General features: G+C 41.7%; 1 protein-coding gene across 2 annotated transcripts in view; it reads right to left on the bottom strand.

Moving 5' to 3' along the window:
- The window catches only part of LOC106578034 (basement membrane-specific heparan sulfate proteoglycan core protein), a 74150-nt gene that overhangs the window by 57943 nt on the left and 1329 nt on the right, over nt 1-14878 (bottom strand). For both annotated transcript variants that reach the window (XM_045701737.1, XM_045701738.1), the window contains exons 2-5: nt 4308-4352; nt 3869-4144; nt 3467-3748; nt 2747-3028 (exon numbers count right to left, since the gene is read on the bottom strand). In XM_045701737.1, coding sequence (XP_045557693.1) covers nt 2747-3028; nt 3467-3748; nt 3869-4144; nt 4308-4352 — 885 coding nt within the window. The remainder of the gene's footprint in view (nt 1-2746; nt 3029-3466; nt 3749-3868; nt 4145-4307; nt 4353-14878) is intronic.

The following is a 14878-nucleotide window of genomic DNA, read 5'->3' as shown; positions in this document are numbered from 1 at the left end:
ATCTCTCCCCAGTACCATATAGAACAGAAACATTAACTCATGCTCTGGAATGAGGTCTCTTTAGGTTTTATCACTCAAAAGACATCGGAAATCTCCTGTCAGTGTATTCTCCCAGAGGCCCATCCTCAGTAGAACACACACAGATGAGCATTCTAACAACCCCTTATTCTGTTGCATAAAACAACCATTTGATGCAATACAATTATTATAACATAATCTTGTAATTTCCACCATACTAGGCAAGTCGGTTACTGGCCCAACGCTCAAACTAGGCTACCTGCCGACCCGCCCCTGGATTCAAGCTTGTTAATTCAGCTGTTTCTGTAACATTGTGATAAGAGTCTATTTTACATATGGGTATGTTGACTCCATTCAGTTAGAATTTACAGTGTATATATGTGTATTTAGATTAACCCTCATTGGCTCTGAATTTACAAAGACCAGAATGAAGACAAACAGTGAGCTCACCAGTGATGATGATGGGGAGAGAAAATCTGAGATAGGACTTCTGACACTCATTTATATCAACTGTCCAATCCATGAGTACAACCGACCCACCCTTATCAGCAGGGCGGGTAAGGACTGACATCGGACATCGGATTGTTAATCAAGCAAAGATTGTTTTTCATCCTTAGATAAATTATGGAAAGATATGTACTCACCAGTGACAATGATGGGGAGAGAAAAGCTGTGATATGACTTCTGGGGCCGATCTCTCCTCGTCCCAACACACTGGTACTGACCAGCCTGGTCAGGGAGAGAGATGGTGATGGTTTTTCTGGTCTGAATGGGAAGCTCTTCACTGTATCTGAACCAGCGGTACGTCCAGTCTGTGTAGTCTGATATGTCACACTGCAGAGTGACTGTCTCTCCAGGGTAGAGGAGACCCTGTGGAGTGACTATCTTCACTGAGGCCGTGGGCAGAGCTGTGGAAACAGTTATATGAAGACAAATGCAGTCAGAGCAACAATCTTTCCAAAGTATGATCTGACTTCAGTAAGTAGCACGGTAACTATTATTTTAGACATATAAACTATATATGCAAAAGTATGTGGACACCCTTTCAAATTAGTGGATTCGGCTTTTCCAGCCACACCCGTTGCTGACGTGTATAAAATCAAGCACACATCCATGCAATCTCTATAGACAAACATTGGCAGTAGAATGGCCTTACTGAAGAGCTCAGTGACTTTCAATGTGATTCCGTCATAGGATGCCACTTTTCTAACGTCAGTTTGTCAAATTTTGTGCCATGGTAGAGCATCCCCGGTCAACTGTAAGTGCTGTTATTGTGAAGTGGAAACGTCTAGGAGCAACAACGGCTCAGCTGGAATGTGGTAGGCCACACAAGCGCACAGAACGGGACCACCGAGTGCTGAAGAGCGGAGCGCGTAAAAATGGTCTTTCCTCGGTTGAAACACAAACTACTGCATTCCAAAATGCCTTTAGAAGCAAACTCAGCACAATAAATGTCCGTCGGGTGCTTCATGATATGGGTTTCCATGGCCGAGAAGCCGCACACAAGCATAAGATAACCAATACAATAGAGCAGGGTACAGTTCAGTAGAGCACAGCACAGAAGATTAGGGTACAGTACATTACAGTACAATAGAGCAGGGTACAGTTCAGTAGAGTACAGTACATTAGATTAGTTTACAGTACAATAGAGTAGGGTACAGTTTAGTCGAGCACAGTACAGTAGAGTAGGGTACAGTTCAGTAAAGTACAGTACAATAGAGCAGGGAACAGTTCAGTAGAGCACAGTATAGTAGAGTAGGGTACAGTTCAGTAAAGTACAGTACAATAGGGTATGGTACAGTACAGCAGAGTACAGTAGAGAAGGGTACAGTTCAGTGGAGTAGTATATAGTAGTAGTAGTGTTTTGGTCAAATTGATGTCAATGTTTGGGGTCTTGGAGGGTTGGAGCCCCCTGTTGGCTATACATCTCAATACTCTACTCTTTTTCCTGAAGTGTCCACTACCCACATGGTGGTCCTCTGTAACTCAGTTGGTAGAACATGGACCATGCAACATTAACATGTAGATGTGCTGCCCGTGTTGTAACAGACACCATAATGGCACAGATACAAAGATGAAACCTCTATATAAATGTTTTCCTTTATGTTCAAACATGAAGTTTAGGAGTCAGTGTACAGGACAGACTCTTCTCAATAGAAATAGGTGTATAAACAATGACTCTGTACTATAATAAATTAACAATATGTTTGTTATTGCTTAACAGAACAACAGAAAATGTTTCACTGTCCAAATAATTTTAGAGCTCACTGTAACTAAGAATTCTGACCATGATTGACTCAATATAAATAGTCAACAACATCAATAAAGCACAACAAAGTAACTCACCTATTACAGTGAGAGTGACAGGACCACTTGGTTGTGAAGATGTGGGTCTAGACACTCTGTTCCCTTCACACCAGTACCAACCCTGGTCAGACTCAGCAGCTCTACTGATGGTGTGAGAGACTCTAATGTTACTGTAACCAGACTGGGATACAACATTATCATTCCTGTCTTTGTACCACTGATAGTTCCAGCTACTGTCAGACCCTACTGAACACATCAGAGTAACTGTCTCTCCAGGGAACACAGGGTTGGGTTTAACAGTCAGTGTAGCTTTGGGCAGAGCTGTGAAAACATCACAGATTAGACATATTACCTAAACTGGATACATGAGTAGCTGTTTCAAATGACACTGTTATAGTGATACTGACTATAGTGAACTTACCAGTGACACTGATGGTGACGTCATCACTGGGTAGTGACCTCTGGGGCCGATCTGTCCTCAGCCCCTCACATCTATACTGACCAGTCTGACCAGTCTGACCAGTCAGAGTGATGGGGATGGTGAATATGATACCTTTACTGGTCTGACTGGGAAGGTGTTGGTTGTCTCTGGACCAGTAGTACGTCCAGGATGTGTAGCCTCGTATGACACACTGCAGACTGACTGTCTCTCCAGAGTAGAGGAGACCCTGTGGAGAGACACTCACTGAGGCTCTGGGCAGAGCTGTAGAAAGACATGAAGTTAGTTGATTCATACATAGAATCTGCTCTATCATGATTAAATGTAGTTAGTTGATTCATACATAGAATCTGCTCTATCATGATTAAATGTAGTTAGTTGATTCATACATAGAATCTGCTCTATCATGATTAAATGTAGTTAGTTGATTTATACATAGAATCTGCTCTATCATGATTAAATGTAGTTAGTTGATTCATACATAGAATCTGCTCTATCATGATTAAATGAAGTTAGTTGATTCATACATAGAATCTGCTCTATCATGATTAAATGTAGTTATTGCAAAAATCTTTCCAAAGTATGATCACCATACTTCTTTACTTAAACAAGTCTTTGTTTTTCTATCGTAACTATGAATACTGACACACAGACCATGATTGACTTAATGTAAATAGTGTCTATCTGTATGACACTACTCACCATTGACAGTGATAGTGACAGGGTCACTGATGGATGAAGAAGTGGGTCTGGACTCTCTTTTTCCCTGACACCAGTAGGGACCCTCATTCACTGTTGATCCACTGATGGTGAGAGTGTCTCCTGTTATAGTGTGTCTGACAGACTGGGACACTACATTATCATTCCTGTCTTTGTACCACTGATAGCTCCAGATACTGTCAGACCCTACTGAACACGTCAGAGTAACTGTCTCTCCAGGGAACACAGGGTTTGGTACTGCAGTCAGTGTAGCTTTGGGCAGAGCTGAGGAAACACACAGCAGATGTTTTTACAACAACTAAACAGCATCCTTAAAATGGTGCCCAATGTCAAGTGGTTATAAGAATGGAGGCACAGATGTGAATGAGAGATAAGATGACGTACCTGTTACTGTCAGTCTGACTGCATCACTCCATTTAGAATATTGCTTCTGATCAATATGTGTCCCCAGACATCTGTAATCACCACTGTCAGAAACCTTAGCAGCACTGACCTCATGTTCATTCTTCTTACTGGAGGAGTCAGAATTACCATTCTTGCGCCAAGTGTACTCCCAGTCAGTGACTCCTCCCCCCTGTATGACACATCTGAGAGTGACAGACTCTCCACTGAATATCTGGGAGCTGTTGGGGTGTATGGTCAGAACAGCCTTTGCCACTCCTGCACAAAATCAAACCAGCATGATACAATTGCCTGACAAATGTTATTTCGAGACACAAAAACTCAAAATATGTCCAGCCAAAATCAACTTTAAAAATCACAAATAAAGAAATAGGATGAAGCATTAAGAGATGAAGGCTTGATGAAGAGAACAAATATCTACCATCATCATCTTTAGAGTGTCCAGAGTTGAAGTGTGTATTCAGCACTACAACAAAGAAAGTCACATTGCACCAATATTAGCTTGAAATAAATAACAACATGCCATATTCATGGTACTGATTACCACATCTGACCTGTACTTTATTTTAACCTCTTATGGCTAGGGGGCAGTATTTTCACGGCTGGATAAAAAACGTACCCGATTTAATCTGGTTACTAATCCTACCCAGTAACTAGAATATGCATATACTTATTATATATGGATAGAAAACACCCTAAAGTTTCTAAAACTGTTTGAATGGTGTCTGTGAGTATAACAGAACTCAAATTGCAGGTCAAAACCTGAGAGATTCCTTTACAGGAAGTGGCCTGTCTGACCATTTCTGGAACTTCTTTGCCATCTCTATCTTTTACTAAGGATCTCTGCTCTAACGTGACACTTCCTACGTCGTCCATAGGCGCTCAGAGCCCGGGAAAAACCTGAATGTCGTCATCCCAGCCCCAGGCTGAAACACATTATCGCCTTTCTCAAGTGGCCGATCAAGGTACTCTGGGCTTAGGCGCGTGACCTGACCGCCCCCGTCTTTGTGATTTTTTCCTCTGTTTGCCGAAAAGGAGATTCCCGGTCGGAATATTATCACTTTTCTACGAGAAAAATGGCATAAAAATTGATTTTAAACAGCGGTTGACATGCTTCGAAGTACGGTAATGGAATATTTAGAATTTTTTTGACACGTATTGCGCCATGCTCTCGACCCTTCTTTACCATTTCGGATAGTGTCTGGAACGCACGAACAAAACGCCGCTATTCGGATATAACGAGGAGTGCATTCTGACGAAGACAACAAAGGTAATGAAACTTTTGTAATAGTAAATCGGAGTTTGATCAGGGCTAAACTTGGTCGGTGTCTAAATGGCTAGCCGTGATGGCTGGGCTATCTACTGAGAATATTGCAAAATGTGCTTTCACCGAAAAGCTATTTTAAAATCGGACATATCGAGTGCATAGAGGAGTTCTGTATCTATAATTCTTAAAATAATTGTTATGTTTTTTGTGAACGTTTATCGTGAGTAATTTAGTAAATTCACCGGATGTTTGCGGGGGGTATGCTAGTTCTGAACGTCACATGCTAATGTAAAAAGCTGGTTTTTGATATAAATATGAACTTGATTGAACAAAACATGCATGCATTGTATAACATAATGTCCTAGGGTTGTCATCTGATGAAGATCATCAAAGGTTAGTGCTGCATTTAGCTGTGGTTTTGTTTTTTGTGACATTATATGCTAGCTTGAAAAATGGGTGTCTGATTATTTCTGGCTTGGTACTCTGCTGACATAATCTAATGTTTTGCTTTCGCTGTAAAGCCTTTTTGAAATCGGACAGTGTGGTTAGATAAAGGAGAGTCTTGTCTTTAAAATGCTGTGAAATAGTCATATGTTTGAAAAATTGAAGTTTTTGTATTTTTGAGAAATTTGTAATTCGCGCCACGCCTATCATTGGATATTGGAGCAGGTGTTCCGCTAGCAGAACGTCTAGATGTAAGAGGTTAAAGGTGCAATCTGAGATTTTTAATTTAATGTTTGCACATTTCAATTAATCATATCCATTCATTCTTGAAGAGTATCACTTTTAATTGCCCCATCATGGAAAAAAACTAATGATCCCACAACTGGGAAATGAAATGTTTTGGAACACTTCATGTGTGATGATATTTCACATGTGGATTTTCACATGTGATCACATAACCTTTCACATGTGAAATCATGTAAAACCATGTAGTTTTGGAACATTTCACATGTGATGATATTTCGGGTGCGTATGTAAATTCACTCTGGAATGCTAGAGTGCGCTCAGAGTGCGCTCTGGGCGGTCGTAAATTCAGAGCAGTGTCAGATTGTCCATTCATAAATTCAGAGTGTTTCGCTCTCGGAGCGTTTAGGGCGCACACTGGAAGCTCTATCCGAGGAGTAGGGTTCATTCAAGAGTTCTGACTTCACAACTGCAGTCAAGCACCCAAGCTAACTGGCTAAAGTTAGCTAGTTTGCTAGCTACTTCCAGATATAAATGAGAGCACCTCACTCTGACCATTTTACTTGCCCTAGCAGAGTTGGGCACATTGTTTTCATGTTATCGAGAGCGTTGGTGACTGTAACTGTGCTGCTTATTTAAGCTTTTTTGACGATGTTTACTGAAACTGGCCATATTCAACGGGTGTTGAGCGTTCTTAAATTCATCAGTTATTCTGCACTCTGGCACACTCAGATGTTGAGTGCTCTGAAATCGGAGTAGATAGCCAGAGTGAATTTACGAACGCGCCCTTCATATGAAGTTTCCCATGTGGATTTTTTTCAGATGACATTTCACAGGTGATGCCCTTCAAACAGAAATGAGTCGTTAGGATGTCCCCGGAACGTCACGCAGTCACAATGTTTTCAACTTTCATATTTGGAACATTTTGACAAACATGATTACATTGTGTTTGTTTATTTATACTGAAATTATTATTCAGGATATCCATTATTATCCCCTTGACCAGGAAAGGGAAAGTAACTGTACTGAATGACTACTGACCCATAGCACTAACTTCCATCATCATGAAGTGCTTCGAGAGGCTTGTCAAAGACTACATCACCTCCTCCCTCTCTGACACACTAGACCCTCTTCAATTCGCCTACCGCCCCTACAGATCCACAGACGACGTAATCGCCATTTCACTGCACACTGCCCTCACCCACCTGGACAAGAGGAATGCATATGTGAGGATGCTGTTCATCGACTACAGCTCAGCCTTCAATACCATAGTGCCCTCTAAGCTCACCAGAAAACTCACAGTCCTGGGACTGAACTCCTCCCTATACAACTGGGTCCAGGACTTCCTGACCTGCTGCCCCCAGGTGGTTAAGGTAGGCAACATTACCTCCTCAACACAGATTTTGAACATGGGGGCCCCATAAGGGTGCGTCCTCAGTCCCCTTCTGTACTCTCTGTATACCCATGGCTGCATGGCCTTACACAGTTCTAACTCCATCATCAAGTTCACTGACGACTTGACAATAGTATGATTGATTACCAACAACAATGAGACAGCCTACAGGGAGGAGGTAAGCACTCTGACGGTCTGGTGCCAGGTAAGCAACCACCTCCTCACCTTCAGCAAAACAAGGGAGCTGATTGCGGACCTCAGGAGGATCGAGGACCTGGGCACGCCCCATCCTCATCATTGCGGTCGCCGTGGAGACGGTAAAAAATGTAAAGTTCCTTGGGGTACATATCTCTGAGGAGCTGAAATGATCAAACCCCTCGGGCACCATGGTGAGGAGGGCACGACAGCGAATCTTTACCCTCAGGAGGCTGATGAAATGTGGCCTTTTCCCGAGGGCCCTCACAGTATACTACAGGGGCACCATCAAGAGCATACTGTCATGCTGCATTAATTTAACATGTCCTCACCTGGGATTTTGAACCAACCTTTTGGTTCACGGCATTCTGATCATCCTGCGATTCCACAAGTAATTACTGATTTCACCCATGTTCCTACAGTTAGGACTTCAAAGTAAATCTCAGCTTTGTTTAAAATACACTCAATAAAACCTATTATATTTATCATAATTATTCAGGAGTAACATTAAAACAGAATAATATGCCCCACCAACATTAGACAATTATACAGAAAACCTCAAATTGCTGAATTCAGTAAATTAAATCAATGATGACAGAATAGTCATATTAACTGATAACTAAAATAGCAGTACAGATGGCATTATTTTGCAGAGATGTATTATAGGTAATAAATCTGTAGGGGACTTCTTAGAATGCTACAAACTTTGTAGCGCAGCATAAAGACCAACGTTCCTCAAATCCAGAGGTTGTGAGTTAAATCCCAGGTGGGTTCATATTGAATGTCAGGACTTAGTGATCATGTCGAATGTGAAGTGTTTCACTTACCTAATAACCCCCACACCATTTCATTACTTCCCTTACAAAAAAGACTTACGTGAAAATTGTATTTTCACATGTGAAATAGCTGTTTTCACATCTTGAGCTGAAATGTTTACATGTGAAAGTGTATTTGTCATGTGTAGTTACATGGTATCACTTTAAAATGTATCCCCATTTTGTCACATGTATTTCACGACATCATGTGTTCACGTGCTAAAATATGTTCACATGTGTAGTTTAATATTATCACATGTTGTGATAACAGCCCTGGTGTCATGGCAAAATTCCTAACCTTGCCCCATTCCATCATGTCCACCTCATTCCTGATTGGCATTGAAGCCTGTGTTTCAGACATAACCTGTCAAGGTACAGGGGGCAGTATTTTCAATTTCGGATGAAAAGCGTGCCCAGAGTAAATATTTGCATATTATTAGTAGATTTGGATAGAAAACACTCTGAAGATTCTAAAACTGTTTGAATGGTGTCTGTGAGTATAACAGAACTCATATGGCAGGCAAAAACCTGAGAAAATTCCAAGCAGGAAGTGGTCTGTCTGCGAATTTGTAGTTCTTCTTTTGGTTCTCTATCGAAACTACAGTATCCGTGTGGTTACGTTGCACTTTCTAAGGCTTCCATTGGCTCTCTAAAGCGTTCAGAAAGCGTATTGAGGCGTCTCCTGTCTCTGGGCAGAGTATGGTAGCTCAGTTTGTCAGTGGTCTGCCTGGTGACTAAGATATTGGAGATGCGCTTCACGAGACCACGCAGTTTTTTATTTTCATCTTTGAATGAATACACTATTGTCCGGTTGGAATCTTATCGCTATTTTACAAGAAAAATACCATAAAACATTATTTTAAACAGCGATTGACATGCTTCTAAGTACGGTAATGGAACATTGACATTTTTTTTGTCTCGATATGTGCTCGCGCGTTACCCTTTGGATAGTGACCTGAACGCACGAACAAAACGGAGGTATTTGGACATAACTATGGATTATTTGTAACAAAAATACAATTTCTTATGGAAGTAGCAGTCCTGGGAGTGCATTCTGACGAAGATCAGCAAAGGTAATACCATTTTTCTAATAGTAATTCTGAGTTTAGTGAGCCCCGAACTTGGCGGGTGTCAAAATAGCTAGCCTTGATGGCTGAGCTATGTACTCAGAATATTGCAAAATGTGCTTTCGCCGAAAAGCTATTTTAAAATCTGACATAGCGATTGCATAAAGGAGTTCTGTATCTATAATTCTTAAAAATAATTGTTATGTATTTTGTCAACGTTTATAATGAGTCATTTAGTAAATTCATCGGAAGTTTTCGGTGGGGATATATTTTCTGAACATCACACGCCAATGTAAAAAGCTGTTTTTTGATATAAATATGAACTTGATTGAACAAAACATGCATGTATTGTATAACCTAATGTCCTAGGAGTGTCATCTGATGAAGATCATCAAAGGTTAGTGCTTCATTTAGCTGTGTTTTGGGTTTCTGTGACATATATGCTTGCTTGGAAAATGGCTGTGTGATTATTACTTTTTGAAATCGGACAATGTGGTTAGATTAACGAGAGTCTTATCTTTCAAATGGTGTAAAATAGTCATATGTTTGAAAAATTGAAATTATTGCATTTTTGAGGTTTTGTATTTCGCGCCACGCGGTTCCACTGGGTGTTGAATAGAGTGGGACGGTGACGTCCCACCTAGCCCAGACAGGATAAGGAAGTGGATGGCTGCAAACTTTCTACTTTTAAACTCGGACAAAACAGAGATGCTTGTTCTAGGTCCCAAGAAACAAAGAGATCTTCTGTTAAATCTGACAATTAATCTTGATGGTCTTTCAGTTGTCTAAAATAAAACTGTGAAGGACCTCGGCGTTACTCTGGACCCTGATCTCTCTTTTGAAGAACATATCAAGACTGTTTTAAGGACAGCTTTTTTCCATCTACATAACATTGCAAAAATCAGAAACGTTCTGTCCAAAAATGATGCAGAAAAATTAATCCATGCTTTTGTTACTTCTAGGTTGGAGTACTGCAATGCTCTACTTTCCGGCTACCCGGATAAAGCACTAAATAAACTTCAGTTAGAGCTAAATACGGCTGCTAGAATCCTGACTAGAATCAAAAAAATGTATCATATTACTCCAGTGCTAGCCTCCCTACATTGGCTTCCTGTTAAGGCAAGGGCTGATTTCAAGGTTTTACTGCTAACCTACAAAGCATTACATGGGCTTGCTCCTACTTATCTTTCCTATTTGGTCCTGCCGTACATACCTACACGTGCACTACGGTCACAAGACGCAGGCCTCCTAATTGTCCCTAGAATTTCTAAGCCACCAGCTGGAGGCAGGGCTTTCTCCTATAGAGCTCCATTTTTATGGAATGGTCTGCCTACCCATGTGAGACACGGTCTCAACCTTTAAGTCTTTACTGAAGACTCATCTCTTCAGTGGGTCCTATGATTGAGTGTTGTCTGGCCCAGGAGTGTGAAGGTGAACGGAAAGGCTCTGGAGCAACGAACCGCCCTTGCTGTCTCTGCCTGGCCGGTTCCCCTCTCTCCACTGGGATTCTCTGCCTCTAACCCTATTACAGGGGCTGAGTCACTGCCTTATTGGTGTTCTTCCATGCCATCCCTAGGAGGGGTGCGTCACTTGAGTGGGTTGAGTCACTGACGTGGTCTTCCTGTCTGGGTGGCGCCCCCCCCCTTGGGTTGTGCCGTGGCGGAGATATTTGTGGGCTATACTCGGCCTTGTCTCAAGATGGTAACTTGGTGGATGAAGATATCCCTCTAGTGGTGTGGGGGCTGTGCTTTGGCAAAGTGGAGGGGGTTATATCCTTCCTGTTTGGCCCTGTCCGGGTGTATCATCGGATGGGGCCACAGTGTCTCCTGACCCCTCCTGTCTCAGACTCCAGTATTTATGCTGCAGTAGTTTATGTGTCGGGGTGCTAGGGTCAGTCTGTTATATCTGGAGTATTTCTCCTGTCTTATTCGGTGTCCTGTGTGAATTTAAGTATGCTCTCTCTAATTCTCTCTTTCTCTCTTTCTTTCTCTCTCTCGGAGGACCTGAGCCCTAGGACCATGCCTCAGGACTACCTGACATGATGACTCCTTGCTGTCCCCAGTCCACCTGGCCGTGTTGCTGCTCCAGTTTCAACTGTTCTGCCTGCGGCTATGGAACCCTGACCTTTTTCACCGGAAGTGCTACCTGTCCCAGACCTGCTGTTTTCAACTCTCTAGAAACAGCAGGAGCGGTAGAGGTACTCTCAATGATCTGCTATGAAAAGCCAACTGACATTTACTCTTGAGGTGCTGACTTGTTGCACCCTCGAAAACTACTGTGATTGTTATTATTTGACCATGCTGGTCATTTATGAACATTTGAACATCTTGGCCATGTTCTGTTATAATCTCCACCCGGCACAGCCAGAAGAGGACTGGCCACCTCTCATAGCCTGGTTCCTTTCTAGGTTTCTTCCTAGATTTTGGCCTTTCTAGGGAGTTTTTCCTAGCCACCGTGCTTCTACACCTGCATTGCTTGATGTTTGGGGTCTTAGGCTGGGTTTCTGTACAGCACTTTGAGATATCAGCTGATGTAAGAAGGGCTATATAAATACATTTGATTTGATAATACATTGTCTTCAGAAAGTATTCACACCCCTTGACTTTTTCCATATGTTGTTGTTACAGGCTGGATTTCAAATGGATTACATTGAGATGTTTTGTCACTGGCCTACACACAATACCCCATAATGTCAAAGTGGAATTATGTTTTTCGAAATGTTTACAAATGAATTAAAATGAAAAACATACATTTCTTGAGTCAATAAGTATTCATCCCCTTTGTTATGGCAAGCCTAAATAAGTTCAGAAGTGAATTGTGCTTTACAAGTCACATAATAAGTTGCATGGACTCACTCTGTGCAAAAATAGTTTTTAACATGATCTTTGAATGACTACCTCATCTCTGTACCCCACACAGACAATTATCTTTAAGGCCCCTCAGTCGACAAGTGAATTTCAAACACAAATTCAACCACAAAGACCAGGGATGTTTTCCAATGCCTCTCAAAGATGGGCACCTATCGGTAGATGGGTAAAATAAAATAAAAAACAGACATTGAATATCCATTTGAACATGGTGAAGTTAGTAATTACACTTTGGATGGTGTATCAATACACCCTGTCACTACAAAGATACAGGTGTCCTTCCTCACTATGTTGAGGCCAATGATGACTTTAAAACAGTCACAGAGTTTAAAGGCTATGATAGGAGGAAACTGAGGATCGATCAACAATATTGCAGTTACTCCACAATCCTAATCTAATTGACAGGGTGAAAATAAGGAAGCCTGTACTGAATAGAAATATTCCAAAACATGCATCCTGTCTGCAACAAGGCACTAAAGTAATACTTTAAAAAATGTGACAAAGCAACACACTTTTTGTCCAGAATACAAAGTGTTATGGTTGGGGCAAATCCAATACAACACATTAATAATGACTACCACTTTCCATATTTTCAAGTGGTGACTGCATCATGTTATGGGTATGCTTGCAATCGTTAAGGACTGGGGAGTTTTCAGGATAAAAAACAGACAAAATCCTAGAGGAAAACCTGGGTGTCTGCTTTCCATCAGACACTGGGAGATGAATTGATCTTTCAGCAGGACAATAACCTAAAACACAAGGCCAAATCTCCAATGGAGTTGATACCAAGAAGACAGTGAATGGTGTGCCAAATTACAGTTTTTATATAAATCTACTTGAAAATCTAGTAGTCTGCCCGGAGCGGCCAGACTGCCCGGAGCCACCAGAGCGGCCAGACTGCCCGGAGCCGCCAGAGTGGCCCATCGGCCCAGAGTCTGCCGATTACGAAGAACCAAGGGAGTCGAGCAGCAACCCTGAACTGAGTAAGCCTGACAATCCAGAACTTAAAATGATTAACTGTTCAATTAATGAGTCTGTATACAGGGTGGAGAGGAGGTCTGCCCAGGATCCAGAGCAAGGGGAGTCTGCCTACGGTCCGAGGCTGATCGGGGTCGGCACTCTGGAGGACAATAGGCCGGAGCCTGAACCACCACCTGCATAGGTGGGTTGGGGAGGGGGGGTGTAGCACAAGTGCCGTCGGTGACGGCAGCCACTCTCCCTTCCCTCCCTTTAGTTTAGGGGGATTTTTGTTGTTGTTTGGGGTTTTTGTTTTTCTTGAGGTGCTTCCGGGGTTAGCACCTTTAAGGGGGGGGGGGGTACTGTCACGTCCTGGCCAGTATAAGGGTTAATTGTCATTGTTGTTTGGTCAGGATGTGGCAGAGGGTATTTGTTTTATGTTGTTCGGGGTGGTGTTTTGGTAAAAGGGCGTTTGATTTAGTATTTCCGGGTTTTTGGTTTATGGTTTATGTATTTCTATGTGGAGTCTAGTGAGTGTGTTTCTATGGTTGGTTAATTGGGGTTGGGACTCTCAATTGAAGGCAGGTGTTTTCTCTTTGCCTTTGATTGAGAGTCCCATATATTAGGGTGTGTTTGTGTTTGTCATTGGTGGGAGATTGTTTCTTGTTTAGCGTGTGTGAGCCTAACAGGACTGTCTAGTAGATCGTGAGTACGTTGTTTATTATTTTGTGTTCACTTTTGAGTTAATAGACTTCAAGATGAACATTCATAATTCTGCTGCATATTGGTCCTCCTTTTCCGACGATGATTTCGCCATATCGTCGGATGACGACGAAATCCCTGACATGTTTTCACTTTCTCATTATGGGTATTGTGTGTAGATGTGTGAGAAAAAGTAATAATTGAATATATTTTGAATTCAGGCTGTAACACAACAAAATGTAGAATTAGTCAAGGGGTATGAATACTTTCTGAAGGCACTGTATCACTCTTCACCTCTCCACCTAATAGCTGATGTGTGGTGAGCGTTCTGACACACAAATGGTCGCTTTGCATCACCCAGGTGGGTGCAACACATTGCTGGTGGATGAGGTGAGTTTCCCCCTACTATGTAAAGCGCTTTGAATAAATCAGTTAGTACAAAAGCGCTATATAAGTCCAATCAACTTTTAATTTTATCACAGTAACTTCTCATAAGATCACGTGATAACATAAGATCAGATGTGAAATTCATGTGTTTTTTCCATAAGGGTAGTGCCACTGACTTATCCCATCATAACACAAAATAAACTGCTATTTTATGACAACGTTTGTTAAACAATGTCAGTGTAAACAAACAAAGTACATGAATGAATTACTCTAGCACCATTCCTCAGCCGTATACCACAACAAGTGGCAGGGTGAATTACAGACTGCAGCTTGAAATGGCCATTGACATGTTCTGCAGCAGGTTTGTATGTATTAGGATGACTCTTGTACTGAAGGCAGCTCTGCAGTGTGGTCACTATCTGGCACAGACACAAAGTCATAAAATTTAATTTTAAACATAACCCTGACCTTAACCCTAACTTCTACCACACTGCTAACTTTATGCCAGACCCTAAATTAGGATAAAAAGCGTATTTTTGTTTTCATGTATTTTTTTGATATGTAGACAATTTAGTAATTGCAGCTGGCCCGTCTAGTGGATATTGCTCAACTCTGCCTCCAGCAAAAGATTCATCCCAATGAACATCAACCTGCC

The sequence above is a fragment of the Salmo salar genome, chromosome ssa18, assembly GCF_905237065.1.
Source record: "Salmo salar chromosome ssa18, Ssal_v3.1, whole genome shotgun sequence".
Taxonomy (NCBI): domain Eukaryota; kingdom Metazoa; phylum Chordata; class Actinopteri; order Salmoniformes; family Salmonidae; genus Salmo; species Salmo salar.
Note: the sequence above shows the minus strand (reverse complement) of the source record. Positions and strands in the feature narration are given on the sequence as shown.